Below are 20,579 nucleotides of genomic sequence, written 5' to 3'. Positions count from 1 at the left end.
CGGGTAGAAATCCTCATTTCTCTGACTGAAAATATGAAGAGGCTTGAGACAGGACAGGCAAAAAAGCTCAGCTTTCTCTGGCTCAGTGCAGACTCAGACAGCAGAAGTGTCCATCAGGATTGCACTCATCTGTCCTGTGCTCCACCTTGTGCTGCAATGAAAATGACTTCAGACACAAATTAATCTAAGTAATCCAAACAACTGGACTCACACTGGAGCAGGAGAGCCTTTTAGAAAGGGCAGATTTGCAAACTATTTCCCAGCCCAGAGGTGGAGATGTGCTGGAGAGAGCAGGACACGACCCCTCACAGAGACAAGCAAAGGACCCTGGCAGGAGAGTGTGGACCCCAAGGAAAGGCTCAGCACTCCTGGCAGCCTACAGCAGAGCTGGGCCTTTCTGGGGGCAGCTGGTGAGCCCAGCAGGACAGGCAGAGCAGAGTCAGGGCTCCTGGAGATGGGATGTGCTACAGGGACAGTCCGATCATTGCCCAGCAGACAACCCCCAGCAGCCACCTGCAGAGCAGGAGCAAAAGAGCTCCTGACCAGCCCCTGCTCTGCTGCCTGGAGCTCTCCCTGCCTGCAGCTGTGTCTCTGTCCCCAGGTCTCCTCCCTGCCCTGATGAGGCTGGAAAAGTCATCCTGATGCTGTCTGTAAGCCAGGGTGTATTTAGTTCTGATACTCACAGCTTTATTCCCCTCTCGGAGTAAGATTTCTGGAATTTCAATTCCTCCTCCTGAACTGAGAAAATAATTTCTGCGTCCTATTGCCCACCCAGACAACTCAGAGTACGTGATTGATGGTACAAGATCCTTCTTTTTCAGGTAGCCCCTGCCTTGCTGTGCTTTTTTAAAAGTAGCCTGGCAGATGTCCTTTAGTGGTCTGGAGTAGTGAGGAGCCCTGACCCACACAGTGCTCTCAAGAACAGAAGGACCCTGCACTGATCTGTCAGAGATTGTTCCTTCCATGCAGAATTTCTCCCCACACAATCACAGGGATCACCATGGGCAGGCTTAGTGCTGACCCTGACCAGCAGTGGAGTCCTTGAGCCGACACACAGCCCATGGGGTGCAGGGAGCCTGCTCTGAAACACAGCTCTGGGCACCCAAATTTGAAATTTCTGAACAAGAGCTTCCTCTTTCAGATCCAACAAGCTGCATTTGTGCCAGATTTAGAGGATGCCTTCAGGAGCTACAGCTGCATTGCCCTGCACCCAGAGACTTACCGTGACAAAGACTGAAAAGATTTCTTATCCAGTGAGCTCTCAGTCATCTTCAAAGTCCTGACCACCTTTAATCTCTCTCTGCCTTGCTTGTCTCCCTGAGATCCCCAGGCAGAGCCCTCAGCCCTGCTGTGCTTTGCAGAGGAGCTGCTCCTGGGCAGAGCTGTCTCTCTGCAGCGCTGCCGCTTGCCATGAGCTCCCTCTGTCCCAGGAGCCCAGCCCAGCTCAGCAGCACAGGAGCAGCCCCAGGCACTTTAATGACCCCTCTGGTGGCTTTGGTGCTGAGTCCATGAGCCTCACAGCCTGAGAGGAATTGAAGAAACTTCTCAAGGAGTCAAAGTCAGATTCAAACTCCAAAGTTTCTTGTGATGTTAATGGATCCCACTGAGGGACACAACTGAGGAACTGTCCCAGATTCTGGGTAGATCACAAAACTGGAAGCAGAGGTGACAGGTCAAGAAAAGCAAAGTAAAAGTGGCTCTGATGCTGAAGTACACCTGGATGTGTTTCATTATCCAAAAGGCCAAGCCCTGACCCCCAGACCCTGGGAAATCAGATCCTGTCCCTCCCACGTTGCCCAGGGCTCTTCCTGGGACACTGTGATGTGGGGCTGTGCAAGGCCAAGGGCAGGACTATGGTCAACACCTCCCAGGCTCCTGGCTGGGGACAAGCAGGCCATGAGGCCCCTGTGCTGTAAGGACAAGGTGTCTCCTCACAGTCATCAGAGGTGGAGACAACAGCCATTGCTAAGGGGAGAAGGAGCTCATGTCTGTTGGGGCCTTTCAGCCTTTTTACATCCCTTGACCATCTCCACAACAGCCTGTCCTATGCTGTGGCATCACCTGCACCTCTTTCCCTGCAGGCTGGAGACATCCCCCCTGCTGCCCCACCTTGCTCTTGTCTGAGCATCTTCCTTCCTTTGCTGATCTCTCTCCGTCCTCCCCAGCTGTTCCTTGAAGCACAAAGCCTTGGGCTGATGCAGACTCCTCTGGGTGACCTGCTCCACCACAGCACTGCCCTTCCACTCACATTCCTTTCTGCTCATGTCCAGCCTGGACGTCCCCAGCTGCACTTTGTGCCATTATTTCATTCCTATTCTGTTTCCCACTATGAAGAAAACCTCCACCCTCTCTGAAACCACCCTTCCAGCACTCTCAGGCTACTCCTACACTGCTGCAGCTTCCCCAGCGCTGCTGGGCCAGAGCAGCCCAGGTCCCTCAGCATCCCACACCATGTGCACAAGGTCCTGACCCCTGCCTTGGCAGAGCCCTGCACTCTCCAGTTCCTCCCTGCTTCTCCAAACTGGGAGCCGCACACTGGCACACACCCGTGTGTGTGGGGTCACACCAGTGCTGAAGCGAATGGGACGAGAACTCCAGGTGTCTGGGTCCCCACGCTCCTCCTCATGCAGCCCCGTGTGCAGCTGCCTTGTTCATGGTGAGCGTGCAGCACGGGCTTGTGTGGTGGCCCTTGTAGTGCCCAGGCCCTTCTCCTCAGGGTCACTGCTCAGCATGTCAGGTCCTGGTCTGTCCTGGTGAGTGGGGTTATTCTCCTGCCCTGATACAGAAGTGGACACTTCTCCTTTTAAAACTTAAGTTATTCCTGATGGTGGAATTCCAAATTTTCTCCAGGTCTGGACTCTCCCTGGAGTGCTGCAGTCGCAGACCCTCTACTTTTGGCCAGGGCAGAGAACATTCACCTCGGGAGCCCCCAGAGCCTCCCCAAGGAAAAGGAGCACCAGTCTCCAGGGCTCTCAAAGCTCTCTGATTGGTGACCCCAAAGTTTCTCCAAGTCTGGACTCTCCCTCGACTGAAGCTCCATTTGCTCAGCTGTTATTGTGTGCAAGCAGGTTGCTTATCCTGATGAGGGTGTCTCTCCCAAGATAACAGCATGAGGAGTTACAGGACACTATGAATACCACCTCCTGGGAAAAACTGTGGGGTCTTAGAGGTCTGGTACTCATAATTCCAGAAGTCTGGAGTCACAGGGGAAGTTTCCCTTCATGTAGGAGAGCAGCAGGAATGTGTGGAGCTCTGCCTGGGCACAAACAATATCAGATTAAGACTGAGGAGTCAGCATGAGAGGGCAGAACAACATGGGCAATGTTGTGGTGACTGGACATCAGCTACAGGCTCCCTGATCAGGAAGAGGAATTAGATGAGGCCTCCTTCAGACAAATGAAAGAAGCCTCATGTTTCCAGGGCAGCATCCTTGTTGCAGACCTAAGATATCTCAATATCTGCAAGGTACCAGCCATCCAGGATGGGTATGGAGCTCATTGACAACATCTTCCTGACACGGGTGACTGAGGGGTCAGTGAGGTGAGGTGCCCTGTGGGACTTCACACTTAAAAGCAGAAAGAATTGGTCAGGGATGTAACAGTCAGGGATGAGAAAGTGGAGTTGAGGCTCCTGGAAGATGATAACAAGGCAAAGAGCAGGATTTCAGGAGAGCAGGCTTTGGCTTGCTGAGGGATCTACTTGGGTCCTATGGGATATGACCTTGGTGTCTGCAGCGTTTTTTCTCTCACATTTTCTCGCTCCTCTCTCCCACCTGCTATTGTGCAGTGTTTTTTACCCTTTCTCAAATACAATATCACAGAGGTGCTGCCAGCATCACTGAGTGGCTCAGATTTGGCAAGGAGTGGGTCCATCTTGGAGCCAGCTGAAATCAGCTCTGTCTGACATGGGTCAAACTGCAGTTGTCTTCTCAGAGAGGTGACAACTGTAGCACACCCACCCTCACCCCCAGTTCCAAGACTTCGCCATGTAAATCCAGCACAGGGTGACATCATGTTGGGTGTTACAAACTACTTGATCATGGAGAAGAAATGGAAAAGATCTTCTGTCAGCAACACGAGGAAGTGTCCAGTCAATGAGCATGTTCCTATGGGGAACTGAAATCCCCCTGACTTTCACTGGCAAGGCAAAGCTGTGGACACCAACAGTCCAAAGGATCTTGGGCCAACTTCTTAAAATGTCTACCTGGTGGGCCAACAAGGGTGATGCTCACCTGGATCTGGCACTGGGAAACAAGGAAGAGCTGGTGAGGGATGCAAACATCAGTGTCCACCTTGGCTGTGGTGACCAGGAAACAGTAGGGTCCCAGGCACCAGAGGGAAGGGAGGAAGGGCAGCAGCAGAGCACAGGCTGGTGGGCTCCAGAGAAGACTTTGACATACTAGGAGACAGCAGCCGATAGAGGTGGTGACATGGAAGTCTGTCTGATGGGTGAAGGAGCTCAGGAAATCTGAGAAGCCTTGCAGGACAGCCTTTTGGTCGAGAGGAGTGTGATTCCTCTTGAGCTGCCCTGGCATGTCTCCTCACTCAAGTGGTGCATCAGGCACCCACTTTCCTACACATATTGTTTTGTCTTCATCAGAAAATGCTCCAGATCAATAAGATACCACCTCTTCAGGAAATGGGGAGGAGGGAGAGGGGGGAAGGCAATACAAGAAATACTGCTTTATTGTTCTTTATTATGGAAATACTCTCTGTGTGGCTATTCCTGAAATCTCCCTAATCATCAACACCAGACTTGAAGCCTTTAGGAAAATGATGCACAGAGCCTTGGCTTGTAAGAGCATTTTGGATGTTAATGAGCCCTCTGCTGCCATGATCCTGAACTGCAGCTACTGAAAGAATGAACAAACCTCTGATGAAGTGAAAGGCAGAAGTAGAACTCAAGTTTCTGAGGGCGTTTGGGACCCCATGAAGGGCCAGCACTGACACAGCTGTGAAGGAAACAAGCAGTCGAGGTCCCTGTCCCTGGAGGCTGGTGAAGGAAAGACTTGAAGACACTGGTTACAGGTGGTAAAGGTGATGTGCAGGTCGCTCTGATGCCATGTCAGCCCTCGATGCTTGTTTATCTCCAGAATGGCTGAGCCCTGACCCCTGGGGCTTGATAAGTATTTCTCAAATGTTTTTCACGGATTTGCCTGTGGTCAATGTGAGTGTTTTGTGTTTTGGGGGTGGGTTTTATGTCAAGTGCTGTTGCTTTAACTGCAGGCTCTGGTTTTCTCTGGAGTTGGAAATGCCTGGGAGTTCCTCACAACTCCTCCAGCTTCTTTCATACACCTGGCAATGGTCACCAATCACCTCAATGTCCCAGTGTCAAACTTGCTTGGATCCTCTATTTGGATCCATACCCATCACTCCAGGAGGTTCATGCATCCACCAGGTTCATGGATATTTCCTGAGGTCCATGCAAGTGTGGGCAGTGTAAGAGAGGAGCAGAGCAGGGTCAGCTCATGGGCCATGGCTGAGCACAGCCACCCCAGCAGCAGCCATTCCCCATCTCCCAGGCACAGCCATGCCCACAAGATGGGAATGTCACTGCCATATACAATTAGCCCAAGAGAGGCCTTTCTTCCTTCCATATTCCCAGGAAAATCTTCCTCCTATTCCTCCTCCACCTGCAGACATCAACTGCTTTCCATTTCTGGGCTCAGACATGGCTGTAAGGGTTCACTAAAGCCATCAGCCATTTCATTGCTTCTCCCTGATGTTTCCTGACCCTCTCCCACACCTACACATGGCCAATCTCTGCTGCTCAGGGGCTCCCGCTCTTCAGAAGAGACCTTGAGCTTCTTGGTTCTTCCTGGTACTTATTATAAACTTCCTCGCTCTCTCCAGAGTTCATGGTGAACTTTCTTGTCCTAACAGCCCCTTTATGACCATGGCTTACTAAACGGTTGTCTTTTTATGATCATTGGTGCAGAAAGGGTAGTCACAGAAAAGCACTCAATATGTCAAAACTGATGCTGAGTGAAATGCCGTAAAGACCTGATGAGTTACCCCCATTGCTGTGTCTCTCCTGGAAGGAGTCTGTCCTGAGAAGGAGATCCAGCTTCTGCCCCTCTCTGCAGAGGCACATGAGCAGTGTCCGTGCACCTGGGGACACAAAGGGTGACTTTTGCCAGACCACCCTTCATCTGAACCACTTAGATGTGTACTTATAGATGGGGTATCATGCTTTATACTGCAAATAGCTATTTGATTTGCACTGCCAGTGGGGCTACCACTGATGCAGAGTGAAATGTGGGAGATAATTATATTGAGGCAGATTAATATTTCTTCTAATTTTTTTTGGTACTGACACTCTTAGAGAAATTAAACAAACACCTGAAGGATTATTCATTCCTTTTAACATGATTATCCACAGAAGACCAAGCAGATTTGCATCTCAAGAAACTGGATGCCAGAGTCGAAGGGAAGGATGGCTTAGGCTCTGTCCTGGGATCTGGGAAACTGAAACGTGCTCCCATCTCCCCAACACCCTGCTCTCCTCACTGAGGGGTTCTGAGACATTCTGCCAATGAGGTCTGAACTCACAGGCATGACAAGTATCTTATGTCTAACTGCACTTAATGGTGTCCTGCCAGCTCAGGATTTTATCTTCCATCCCTGGAAGTATTTAAAAGATGTGGAGATGTGTTACTTAGGCATATGGCTTAGTGGTGGCCTTGGCAGTGTTTGATTTACGGTTGCACTCCATGTTCTTAAGGGTCTTTTCCAGCCTAAATGATTCTATGATCCTATGATTCTATGATTCTATGATTTGGGTTGAAACCATTTCAATTCCCATCACCTCCAGCCTCCCTCAGAGGCTGCTGTTGTGTGGCACAACTGTCCCGGCTCTCCAGGCAGGTTGGGCACTAGTTTGGTGCCTGCATTGGAAGTTTTCCCCTTCCTGGGGTAAAAGTCTCTTGATGGTGACTTTGATGTCTGGCTGATGTGCAGACTCCGTACATGGATGCTGACACCTCTTGAGCAACCTGCTCTAAAAGGATTAAGGAGTTGGGCATGAGGAGAGCAAAAAAAAGGAGACCCTGGGTTGGGGCAAATGAAAAGGGATGCAAAAGTTGTGGTCCGGCATGCTTCGGGTACTTGTAAAGCAGCCCTGCACCTCATGTGAATTATTTCTGTGGTCAGGGAGAACTTGAGAGCTCTCCCTAAATTGAAAATACAAAGGGGAAGGAAGGACAGCATCATCCAGGCTCAAAGGGAGCTTGGGAGGTGTCTTGACCAACCTCCTGCGCAAAGGAGGGTCAGACCAGATTACTCAGGGCTTTATCCAAACACATCTTGGACACTTTCTGGGACAGAGTGAGTGCACATGCCTGGGAAACAGCTTCCAGTGCTTGACTGTCCTCATGACTGCAAAGTTTCTCCCTTCCTATAGCACCTTTCCAAGCCCAACCATCCAGATTGCTTTTTACCCATCTACTTACACACTGACACAGACCATAATATCCTAACTTGGACACTCTAATATTGCAGGGGATGATGATGAATGTCTTCCTGACTTCCAGGTAACAGACCATCAGTGTTCTCCCCGCAACCAACAATCCTGTCCTTTCCTCACAGAAAGCAAAGAGGGTGGACAGGCACAACCTACCCTGGGTAAACCCCATCACCTTCTCTTTCAGACACCCAGAAATGGGGTCCCAGTGGACATGCTCTGGGGCACAGTTTTGAGTTCCCCTGCTCATCTGTTGGCCATTTTTGAAAAGTGCACACACTGTGTGAGAGCTGCCAGTGGTCAGGGAGTCCCCCCAGTCTCCATGAGCTTTCAGAGATGTTGGAGAGTGGCCTCCCTGTGACATTGTCCTGCTGTCTCAGCTCCTGGGATGCTGCCCCTCCTGTCCCATAGACTGGTCAGGATTGTGTTAGTTCCAGTGACCCCTGACTTGATCCCCATCCACTGCTGGTTGTTTTCCTCCAGATTCCTGTCTCATGTCACAGTGGCCTGGGAGAACATGCTGGTGAAGATGGAGGACAAGAGGACACAGAGATTCTCACCTCTTTCTCTTATTAAATTCATCAGTGGCCACACGGTGTCTTTGTTTCTCCTTTAACTGTTCCTGAAGTAGGAACAGCTCATTATGCGGCTCTTGAATATCCTTACAGGTCTAGACTGAGATTTGATCTGGACTGTTGCTGTGCTTGGAGGCTGCTGTCCTTGAAGACCAGATGAACTGACTTCTGCCACCCTGCCTTGGCAGTTTATTCCATCCGTGTCACAGCTCTGTCTGCAACACTGACAGCTCCAGCTCAGCCAGTCAGGTCCCTGGCTGAGGACATTGCCTCACATCTGGGCTGAACCACCCCAGCTGTGGCACCAGCCCAGCTCTGACCTGCCACAAGAAAACCTGGTACCAAGTGTGCAAGGCCTCGTGTGTGCAAAGGCTTTGCCTCAGAGCAGAGACATGACATGGTCAAAAGATTGCTGAATGTCTCTCTAGACAAAGGAATATAAAACCAAAATAAAATGCATAAATTCATTCATCTGAAGATATTCCTCTCCTGGCCTGCAGAAATTAGATACATGGCTGTAATATTACTGATGTCCTGTCTAATGATGGGACAAGAAAAGATGATTCTCATACCGATTATTTTTTAATATGAAGAATACAATGCTGGAAAGAAGTGTCTGTGCAGAGGAGAGAGAATCAACATCACTGATTACTTCAGGCTGTTTCAAAGTTGAGCCCTTGGAGCCCCAGAGACACCTGGAGGAGCCCACAGGGAACAGAGAAAGGGACATCATGGGCTGCTCCTGTGCTGCTGAGCTGGGCTGGGCTCCTGGGACAGAGGGAGCTCATGGCAAGTGACAGCGCTGCAGAGAGACAGCTCTGCCCAGGAGCAGCTCCTCTGCTAAGTGTAGCAGGGCTGAGGGCTCTGCCTGGAGATGCTGGACAGCAGCCAGGCAGAGAGAGATTAAAGGCAATGTGGAGTGGTAGGTTGCTGAGGATTTGATGAGAGACAAATCTTCACAGTCCTGACATGGTAAGTCTTTGTCTGTAGGACAACGCAGCTGCATTTCCTGGAGGGATCTCCTAAAGGTGGTACATCTCACAGTTTACAGGATCTGTCAGGTCTTTCTCACAGTATATCAGTTGTAGAGAAGAACATGCTCCAGAGCAGGGCTTCCCTGCTGCACTGTCAGAGGGATGGGGCATGACGGCACCTTCTGTTGAGGGTGAGTGCAGGGGGGAGCACCCAGGGGTGCCCAGGGCTGTCCTGCAGAGCAGGGTCCCTGCACCCCAGGGCTGTGCCGGGGCAGCGACTCCGCCGCCTGCCAGGGTCAGCGCTCAGCCTGCCCGGAGAGATCCCCATGGTGCTGTGGGGAGAAGCTGTGGGCAGAAGAAGCGACCGGTATCAGGGCAGGAAAGGTGCTTCTGCTGTGGAGAGTCCTCTGTGGGTCAGGGCTACTCACAGCTCCAGATCACCCCCAGCGGTTTTCCAAGGGGATGCCCTAAGGACAAGATCAATGCGAGGACTACCAGAAAGATAAGGAGATTTCCTGACCCTGTCTTTTCAGTTTCCTATCCCAAGGGGTGAGGGGGTGCAGGAAAGGATAAAATGAAAGTGAGCCCTCATGCTTATAAAAGTCACTGAGACTCCTGAACTGCAACTTTGAGTGATCAGTACGTCTCCCAGAAGGCTCATAACATCCCTTCACCACCCCTCTGCCTCTGGACAGCACCTGCATCACCTTTGCTGGACCCATCAGCCTTAATCTGACCTGACCTGTTTCCCAACCTGCAAACAGGAAGATGCCCCCAGGCAGTGCCCTGCAAACAGGCAGGTTTCTGTAGGGCCAGGGTGAGGGCACAGAGGGTGGGATGGGGTCCGTGAGCACTGAAAGGGAAAAGACATCAATAGGGAAACACTTCTCAGCAGGAGAATCTCCAGACAGCAGGGAAATGACCAGAAATGAGGGGAAACTAAACCCAGAATTGTTATGGGAGGGAGAACAGAGAAAACTCTGTATGATCCCCTGCAGTGCAGATCCCTCCTGTGAGCAGCCCCCTCACCTCCTCTCCCACCCAGCAAAGCCTCTGCCCTCAGGGCCGGGGGCTCCAAGGCACGAAGCAGCTCCTGTGCAGCCAGAGCTCCAGTTCCCTCTGCAGAGCACAGGGGCTGAGAGCAGCTGCCCGGCAATGCTGGTGTGTGGGAGGTGGCTGCACAGCTGGGGAAGGGTGACGCTGTCTGAGTGCCCGGCTGCCTCTGCCCTGGCCTCTCTCACACCCACCCTCACTGCATTTTCCTTCTTGCTCCACTGCTCTGGGTCACTGTTGTTGTGATCTTGTTCTTGCTGTCAGGCTCTCTGGGGATGGGAGTTTCAGCTGCAGAGTCACAGCCTGATCTTGTGGGTCCTTTCCTGCAGCTGTGTCCATGGGAACACCTGTCCCAGCTTTCCTCTGACATGTGGGGTGTGGGCAATGCAGTCTGTGGGGCTGGGGAATGAGCTGAGTCTCCCTTAATCAAATGCCATTATTAGGACATTTGCTATCTCCTTGAGGTTTCCATCCAAGCTGTGAGCTCCCCACCAGGATGCAAACCTGTGCTATAACACCTTAGTGTTATCTTAAGCCCCATGGAGAAACACAGAGATGCTACAACAGCGAAAATGCCGTTGGGTTTGTGAAATGAGCCATGTGTGTCCTGGGCTAAACGTGGGGTGCTGAGACCTTAGGAAAGGATGAGACTTGTCATGGTCATAGGTGGGTCCCTCTGCTCTCAGCAGGGCCTGGTGGCTGTTCAGGGTAACATGGCAGTGTGATCAGCCTCCATCTCAGAAAGGTGCCAGCCCAGGGCAGCTGGAGCAAGACAGAGGGACAGAGCAGGTCCCCTTAATCTGCACTGACCCACAGACATGGAGCAGAAATACTGAGGGTTTCTGAGACAGAAGAACATTCTCCAGGGCAATTGCAGGAAGCTGTAAAAACCCCAAAATCTCAAACTGCCTTGTGTAATCCTGGTTCCTTATCACTGGGAGAGCAGATGCTGACCGGCCCTCCTGCAGCAGGAATGGTTCCATCTGACACAGCTGAACCCCAGGTCTGGCCCCTGCCCCCGTTCCCATGACCCCTGCTGCAGAGCAGGGCTGACTCCTGGGCAGCCAGTGGGCACAGGTCCTGCTCCTCACGGCACCGCCAGCCAGCACCACCCAGGGCTCAGCCACGGAGCTGAAGGAAGGTCTGGAAAAGGACAAGGGGGTGTGGAGCAGGGGGAGGGTGCATAAGCAATGGCTTTGATTTTGCTCAGAGAAGTCTCCCCTAACTTGTCACTGTCTTTTGCTCCTGTGACAGTGCCCCATGCTCATCAACAACAAATGTTCAACAGCAGCTCCATCACCCAGTTCCTCCTCCTGCCGTTCACAGACACACGGGAGCTGCAGCTCTTGCACTTCTGGCTCTTCCTGGGCATCTACCTGGCTGCCCTCCTGGGCAACGGCCTCATCATCACCACCATAGCCTGTGACCAGCACCTCCACACCCCCATGTACTTCTTCCTCCTCAACCTCTCCCTCCTCGACCTGGGCTCCATCTCCACCACTCTCCCCAAATCCATGGCCAACTCCTTCTGGAACACCAGGGCCATCTCCTTTTTGGGATGTGCTGCACAAGTCTTCGTGTTTCTCTTTTTCATTTCAGCAGAGTATTATCTCCTCACCATCATGTCCTATGACCGCTTTGTTGCCATCTGCAAACCCCTGCACTACGGGACCCTCCTGGGCAGCAGAGCTTGTGTCCACATGGCAGCAGCTGCCTGGGCCACTGGGTTTCTCTATGCTCTGCTGCACACGGCCAATACATTTTCACTGCCACTGTGCAAGGGCAATGCTGTGGGTCAGTTCTTCTGTGAAATCCCCCAGATCCTCAAACTCTCCTGCTCAAACTCCTACCTCACAGAAATCAGGCTTCTTGTGGTCAGTGCCTGTTTAGGTTTTATGTGTTTTGTTTTCATTGTGGTGTCCTATGTGCAGATCTTCAGGGCTGTGCTGAGGATCCCCTCTGAGCAGGGACGGCACAAAGCCTTTTCCACGTGCCTCCCTCACCTGGCCGTGGTCTCTCTGTTCATCAGCACTGCCATGTTTACCTACCTGAAGCCCCCCTCCATCTCCTCCTCATCCCTGGACCTTGTGGTGTGTGTTCTGTACTCAGTGGTGCCTCCAGCAGTGAACCCCCTCATCTACAGCATGAGGAACCAGGAGCTCAAGGGTGCTCTGTGGAAACTCATATCTTAGTGTTTTCTGAAGCAATAAACTGCCCATCTGCTTCTATATGAGTTTTAATGTAGCTAATCACAGGTCCAGCATGTCGTCTGGATTTTATGTTGTTATTAGTTCTTTTCTTATTGTGATAATTTTGTCATCTCCTTTCTAATTCTCTGTCAGCTTTTCTTTTATATGCATTGGTTGTGTAAATGCGGAGCAGTACTCCCCTTGTCTCTAAACAAAATAAAGGTTCCTGTAGTGACTTGTTTTTCACTATATCCTTCCTCCAAGGCCTTTTTTGAGCTGCAGGGATGATTCCCTTGTGCATTGTTGGAGGGGAACAGAGTCCCTCATGGCAACACTGAGAGGGAGCACCAGGCCTTGGTCTTCCAGAGCTGTTCTCATTGCACTGCCATGTGCTACTTCTCATCCCTTGTGTTGGTGCAAACCTTAGCACTGTGGCAGCTTGGTCACCGTCCTGCTGTGTGTCAGCCCTGTGACCACAGGCAGGGACAGGCAATGGGCACTGCTGTGACAGAGCTGGCCTCCGTAACAGTGCTTCTATAAAGAAAAGTGATCTTCTGAAGGCAGTGCCTGAAAGCTTTTGTCTTCTTCAAGTTTCTCTCAGCAACATGCACAAGAATGCAGCCTGAAGGTTGAAACACCAGAGATAAACAGTGTGTGTGTGCAGGGCTGGGCACACAGCAGTGTCCTCGCACAGCCAGGCCTCCTGCCAGAGACCTGCAGGACCAGCAGAGCAGGGTCTGGGCTGTGCCCCTGTGCACTGGACACCCCATGGAAGGGGCCTCATGACAATCGTCGTGCACTGGCCCCTCAGAACCACGATTTCCAGCACTGGCCTCTCACCCCAGCCCACAGAAGTTGTTCATCCCTCCATGGATGGACACTGAATGAGTAGTTCAGCAGTACGTGTTTGCTTTGTACAGATGAGATGTGAACATGTACATCATATACTTGAGGTGACATGAAACCGAGTGATCACAAACACCATCAGTTATTCCAGGGAATTCCACGAAGGCCCATGGGACAGACAGTGTCTCAAGGTCACTTCATGTTGGGAGTAACATCCCATGGATAAACACGTGAATGCAGCACTGGGATGTGCTTCCTTGAACTGAGATCCCTGTGCCCATTCCATATGACAGGGGACACTTCATATGAAGACAGAGCAGGGGGACAAACCTTAGGGCTGAGGTTCCTCCCATCCCTTGGGAGTGGCAACAGGAGGTTTTCATTGAACAGATGAGCCGTTAGCACGCACATCATGTATGTGAGGTGACAGGAACCCGAGGTGAGATGAGCCCAAGTGAAAAATTACCAGACATTCCTTGAGCTTCCATGAAGGCCTGTGGGGCAGACAGTGTCTAGAGGTCACTTCATGTTGGATGTTACATACCAGAGGAATCTGCCTGGATGCAGCACTGGGATGTTTATGTGCTCAAATCGTTAGTAGGATATACATTTGATAACTTCCATAATACAAGCATACATTCATCTGGTCAGGTCCTGGGCCATAGGAGGTTGATGGATGGGTATGGTGTGTTATGACATCAGCTGTGTGTCAGTGTCTCATAATCCAGTCAGAAGCGTGTGGCTGTGAAGGGGACTGTGAGGTCAGTTCTGTCTCTGGAGCTGACAGGCCAGCAGCAGGGACACGGCTGGGAAAGAACCTCTGCCTAAGTACCTACAGGTCCCACCCAGGAAGAGGCCTTGGAGACGGATTGTCATGTTCATCTCATCTGAGTACATGATGGGACAGCAGCAGGGACATGGTCGTGTCTATCAGAGAAGCTGAAAGGCCAGCAGCAGTCCTGGGATTTAGAAGATCATTGTGAGATTACTTCCCTCTGTTCGAGTGCAAGATGACAAGAAGACTAACAGGTTGGGTTCTCTGTTTGATGGGCAGTTACTCAGGTGGCTGAGCTTTCCTTGGTAATGGGAAAAAAAAAGAAGAGGGAAAAAAAAGTCATGAAGTGCAGTTTGGAAGGTGAGAACTGGATATCAGGAGGAAGAAAAGTCACTGGAAGGGCAGTGCTGTGGTGCAAGAGGTCACCCAGAGGGAGCTGGATCAGCCCATGGCTTTGTGTTCCAAAGAACAGCCAGTGAGGGTGCAGACACATCAGTGAAGGGACAGAAATGCTGGGGTGAGAGCAGGTGGGGAAGTGAGATGGGTGTCTACAGCCTGCAGGGAAAGAGGGGCAGGTGTAGGACCGTGTAGAACAGCCTGTGATGGAGATGGCAAAGGGAGCTGGCAAGGCTGGAAGGGACCAACAGAACCCAGGTCTCTGTCCCCTTGGCCATGGCAGCTGTCTCTGCCACTGAGGCCTAGGAGAAGACATGTTGTCCTCATGGCACTGGGGCCTCGTTCCCTCCTTGCAGCCCCATGGGCAAGCTGGAAGTTGTTGTACCAGTGTTGTCCTTCCCTCGGCCTTGCACACCCACATCCCACGGTCCCAGGTAGACCCCTGAGCCGTGTGTGAGGGACAGGATTCCCGTTCCCAATGCCTGGAGGTCATGGCTTCTCCTTTCTGCTTTAGAAAGCAAAGCAAGGGGTTTCTCAGCATCAGAGCTGAAGAAAGGACTAAAAGGAGACCTCATGGTGGCTAGAGCTTCTTCACAATCGGAGAAGGACGGGCAGAGCTCTTCTCTTTAGTGACTAATGACAGAACCCCAGGAATGGCGGAAGATGTGCCAGGGGAGGGTCAGGTTGGACATGAGGAAAAGGTTCTTCACCCAGAGGTTGCTGGAGCACTGGAACAGGCTCCCCAGGGAGGTGTCAGGGCCCCAAACCTGACAATGTTCAAGAAGAGACTGGACAACATCCTCAGATACATGGTGTGAACTGTGGAGTTGTCCTGTGCAGGGACAGGAGTTGGATTCAGTGTTCCTTGCGGGTTCCTTCCAACTTAGGACATTCTACGATTCTATGAAATACTAGGTCAAAAATCCATATTTTCATTGTACAGATGAGTTGTAAACATACACATCATGTGCATGTCCATTGTGTGCATGTGGTGAGATGAACCCAAGTGAGCACAAATGCTTTCAGCTCTTCCTTGGGGTGCCATAAATATCAGTTGAATAGAGATGGTGTTCAGGGGTCTCTTCCAACCTGCATTATTGTACGATTTCATTAATCTTTTCCTTGGAGAACTCTTTTGAGACAGAATACACAGAGGAAGAAGAAAAAAAAATTGAGGCAGAAGCAGAGATATAAAATGCAACAGTGCAAATAGAGCAGCTCCTCTGAGGAACGTTTCTCTGCTCAAACCCTTGATAGGAAATCTATTAGATGAATTTGATGAAAGCAGCTTAGTTTTATCTGCTCACACACTGCACCACAAGGAGGGTGATGGCTGGGTACGATGTCATGTGCTCAGCTGTGTCTCAGGAACTCATAGTCCAGTAGGAAGCCAATGGCTGTGGAGGGGACTGTGAGGTCCCTTCTGCCTCTGCATGGGATAGGAAAACCGCAGGAACATGGCTGGGAAAAGGACTGTGAGGTCACACATAGGAGACAAGCAATCGGGCCCAATCAGCATGATTTATGAAAGGCAAGTCCCACTTGACCAACCTGATCTCCTTCTATGACAAGGTGACCGGCTTAGCAGATGAGGGAAAGTCTGTCCTGGGGGAGTGAATCCACCACACAGGCTGTGGATATTGTGTGCATAGAGTTGAGCAAAGTCTTTGACACCGTATCCCACAGCATTCTCCTGGAGAAGCTGCAGGTCATGGCCTGGATGGTGTATCTGTGATGGGTAAAGAACTGGCTGGAGTCCCGGGCCCAAAGAGTTGTGGTGAATGGAGCCAAATCCAGTTGGTGACCGGTCACGAGTGGTGTTCCTCAGGGCTCAGTATTGGGGCCAGTTCTGTTTAATCTCTTTATCAATGGTCTGGAAGAGGTGATCGAATGCACCCTCAGTAAGTTTGCAGATGACACCAAATTGGGTGGGAGTGTTGACCTGCTGGAGCGTAGGAAGGCTCTACAGAGGGATCTGGAGCAGATGAAATGATGGGCTCAGTCCAGTTGTCTGGGATTTAATAAGACCCAGTGCCGGGTCCTGCACTTGGGTCAAAACAACCCCAGGCAGCGATACAGGCTCAGGGAAGAGTGGCTGGAAAGCTGCCTGGAAAAGAGGGATGTGGGCGTGTTGATTGACAGCCAGCTGAACATGAGCCAGCGTGTGCCCAGGTGGACAAAATGCCACCAGCATCCTGGCATGCATCAAGAGTAGTGCAGCCAGCAGGACCAGAGTAGCTATCATCCACTTGTAGCTGGCGCTTGTGAGGCCCCCACCTTGAATCCTGAGGTCAAATTTGCATCCCTCACTATGGGAAAGACCTTGAGGTGCTGGAGCAAGTTCAGAGAAGGGCAATGGAGCTGGTGAAGGGGCTGGAGCAAAAGTCTGATGAGGAGCAGCTGAGGGAACTGGGGCTGTTTAGTCTGAAGAAAAGAAAGTGGAGGGGAGGCCTTCTCACTCTCTACAACTGCCTGGAAGGAGATTGGAGTATGGAGAGTGTTGGTCTCTCCATGTCTGTCCTGTACTGAGGACCCCAGAGCTGGATGCAGGACTCCAGGTGGGACCTCACCGGAGTGGGGCAGAATCCCCTCCCTTAACTTGCTCGTCATGCTCCTTTGGATGCAGCCCGAGATATGTTTGGCCATCTGGGCTGCAAGCGCACATTGCTGGCTCCTGTCCAGTCTTTCACCCACCAGGATCCCCAAGTCCTTCTCATCAGGGCTGCTCTCCATCCTTTCATCCCCCAGCCTGTAATGACAGCGAGGGGGTTGCCCCAACCCAGGTGCAGGACCTTGCGTATGGCCTTGTTGAACCTCAGGAGATTCAAATGGGCCCACTTCTCGAGCTTATCCAGGTCCCTCTGGATGGCCTTCTGTCCCACAGTCATATCAGCAACACCACTCTGGTGTTATCCGCAGACTTGCTGAGGGTGCACTTGATCCTACTATGTCATTGATGAAGATATTAAACAGTTCTGATCCCAGTATGGACCCCTGAGGGACACCACTTGTCACCAGTGGTCATCGTTGCATTGACCACCACTGTCTTGGTGCAACCATTGAGACGGTTCCTCACCCACCAAACAGTCCAGCCATCAAATCCATATCTCTCCAGTGTAGAGAGAAGGATGTTGTGAGGGACCATGTCCAAGGCTTTACAGAAGTCCAGAGAGATGACATCCATAGCCCTTCCTTTGTCCACTGATGTAGTTACTCAATTGTAGAACACCACTGCGTTAGTCAGGCAGGACTTGCCCTTGGTGAAGCCATGCTGGCTGTCTCAAATCACCTCCCTGTCCTCCTTGTGCCTTAGCACAGCTTCTAGGAGGATCTGTTCCATGATCTTCCCAGGCACAGGTAAGAGGCTGACAGGTCAGTAGTTTTCAGGGTCCTCCTTTCTACAGCAGAGGAGAGAAACACTGCCACACAGTGCAGCTTGGAATGTGGAAACTGGACATGAGAAGGAAGAAATGTCACTCAAAGGGTAGTGCTGTGGTAGAATAAATCATTCAGAAGGAGCATGAGTTCAGTCAACGACCTTGTGTTTCAAGGAACAGAGCATGGGAGTGGAGACACATCAGTCAATGTACGGAAATACCTGGGTGAGAGCAAGGGGAGGAAGCGAGATTGGTGTCTGCAGCCTGCAGGGAAACAGAAGCAGCTGTGGGACAGTGTAGGACAACCTGTGGTGGAGATGGCAAAGGGCCCTGGCAAGGCTGGATGTAACCAAGAGAACCCAAGTCTTTGTCCCCTTGGCTATGGCAATCATCATGTTGTCCTCAGGCACTGGGGCACCTCATGGCCTCCTTGCACACCCCCAGGAAGGCTGGGAACTGTCACACCATTGTCCTTCACTCAGCATCACACAGCCCACATCCCCCTGCCCCAGGAAGAGCCCTGAGCAATGGGTGAGGGACAGGATCTGCCTTCCCAGGGGCTGGGGGTCAGGCCTTGGCCTCTCTGCTTCATCCAACAAAACCAGGCTTTTCTCAGCACCTCAGCTGCCTGCACATGACCCTTTGTTTATCTGCCATCATGGCCTCCAATTCTCTGCTCTAACGAGTCCCTGGGGAGGCTTTGCTGGTACTTGTCCTCGGTGGAACTCATTAATACTTCAAGGTACTTAGTACTTATTTCTTCTGACTTTGACTTCTGGAAAGGTTTCTGCAATCTTTTCTCAGCACCTGAGGTTCAAGGACTCAGCACCAAATGCACCATGGGGTTCATTACATTGAAGAAAGCTCTAGGAAACCATGTCTTTTATTGTAATTGTCTTCTAGTATTGTACAGTTAATTGGAGGGGTTGCCTATTGTAGTTTCGGAGAGTGATTTCAAAAACCTTCTAATAAAAATTACTATTTTTTTTTTGTCAAAGGGTATAGTTTATTTTTTTTCAGTGTGGAGAAGAGGTGATTGCAGCATTATCTGATATTGATCCAGGGTCTCTCCTAAGGAGGTCTGGACTGGTTGGAGAAGCTGTCCCTTGAGGTCTGACACTGTGTGGACAACCTTGCTCCTCACCTCCCCAACCCCATCATTTCTCTCATTGGCCACCTGGCACTTTCATCCCTTTTCCTTACCCCAGACTTCTCCACTGCAGGCTGCAGCTGGATGTTCGGGGCAGAGCTGAAGTAGCTCAGCTGGGAGAGCATCAGACTGAATATCTAAAGGCCCCTGGTTCATCCCTGGCCTTCGCAATGATTTTCTCCCTCTGACATTTGCGGAGCCCATCTGCCTTCTTCCATCCTGCCCTGGCCCTCCTTGCTCCTCCAGCTCTTGCCACAGCACTGCCCATGCCCTGTACCTGCAGATCTGTGGGTCAGAAGGAGCCTTCTTCTTGCACCACGAGTTCCCGCCTCTCCCTGGGCAGGAATCTCTATTCAGTGCTTTTTGGGGGTGATCTCCAGCTGTCCCTCCTTCTAATCAGCAATCAGGATCTCTGTTTTGTGAGGCCTCTGCAAAGACCCTGTCTCTCTCCTCTTCGTCATTCTCGATGGTGCACAGACTGCTCCCCTCATACACCTCCTTCCCTGGACCTCAGTTCCCAGACTGGAGCATCCTGACCACCATCCCACCCAGTCCAAGGGCCGGGCACTCTCTGGAGCTGAGGTGTGAGTGGCAGCATCCTCTGTCTGGAGGTTTGTCACAGCTGGGCCTCTGATGTGCCAAGGACAGCTGGCAAAGCCGTGCTGAGGTTCGTCCCCTGGGGAGCGTGGGCACCGGTGTTGTTCAGTCACACGCTGTCCTGAGCAGAGTTTTGTGCCTCCCCGCTTTGCCCTCCTGCTGCAATGTTTGATGAATCACAGACACGCTCCTCTCTGGGCATCAGCAGAGAGATACAAGCACAGGGGAATCTGTCTGAGGCCCCACATGAACATCCCTCTGCATCAGTTCCTCCCTGCTGCCAGGGCACAGGTCAGGACAGAAATACCAGCAGTGGCTCCCCTGGGGTCTAGCTTGGAAGTCACCAGCCATCACACTGGGACTCCCAAACAGCCCCAGCTCTACCACTGAATGTCATTCTTACTTTTACTTGCATTTCCTGAGCATTGCACAAGCTGCTGTGCTCTCCATCCTCTCAGCCCAGAGCCAGGGCTCACAGCACAAGTGTCTCAACTGTCCCCCGTTTCCATACCCAAATATTCCAGGGAAGTTGGGCTTTTGTTGTGACTGAGAACAACTGAGAGGAGAGGGACAGACTGCCCGAGCAAAGTTACTGTCTTTTCAGCTTTGAGAATGAGCTTGAAAATGTTTGGCTGCAGGGGTAGTGCCTGCATGACTGTTACTGCTCCAAAAGAGACCTTCTAGGTTCTTGCTGAGCAAGAACAGGAGAGTCATTGATGAAGACGGGCTTCGGGGACCCATGTGCCTCCTGACCATTGCAGGAGGAGATCTGTGGGCCATCATCACCTCTGGGGCCATCTGGAGTTTAAAGGGCACCTTGACCACCTTAGGGTTCACTTCTGCGGGGTCACAGCCCAGGACTTACCCTGATTGGCAGCTCTGTCATGGCCTCTGTGCTGTGGGACCAGCCTGGCCCAGGCAGGGCCTGGGGGAAAGAGCAGCTGGGAGATCTTGGGGTGAAGAAATGGGCACTGGGGTGCATCATGGCACCTATTAGAGAGCCATTTTGACTAGAAACTGACTGTGGCAAAGCAGGATGGGAACGTCTCTGTCAGCAGGATTATTCCACAGGGACCACAGGCTCTGGCAGCCCCACAACCTGACCCCAAACCTGTTGTCCCTGAGACAAACCCCTTCCCCACCGCCATGTCTTTGTTCTCTGCTGCCCCTGAACAAACTCAGGAAG

General features: G+C 51.6%; 1 protein-coding gene across 1 annotated transcript; it reads left to right on the top strand.

The window, feature by feature from the left end:
* Nucleotides 1–11,340: 11,340 nt before the first annotated feature.
* LOC135999690 (olfactory receptor 14J1-like) lies at nt 11,341–12,255 on the top strand. The gene has a single exon (XM_065653249.1). It carries the CDS (start codon nt 11,341–11,343, stop codon nt 12,253–12,255), a length of 915 nt encoding a protein of 304 aa, XP_065509321.1.
* Nucleotides 12,256–20,579: the final 8,324 nt, after the last annotated feature.

This window comes from Caloenas nicobarica, chromosome 29 (genome assembly GCF_036013445.1).
Source record: "Caloenas nicobarica isolate bCalNic1 chromosome 29, bCalNic1.hap1, whole genome shotgun sequence".
Lineage (NCBI taxonomy): Eukaryota > Metazoa > Chordata > Aves > Columbiformes > Columbidae > Caloenas > Caloenas nicobarica.
This window is presented reverse-complemented; position numbering and strand designations above follow the sequence as displayed.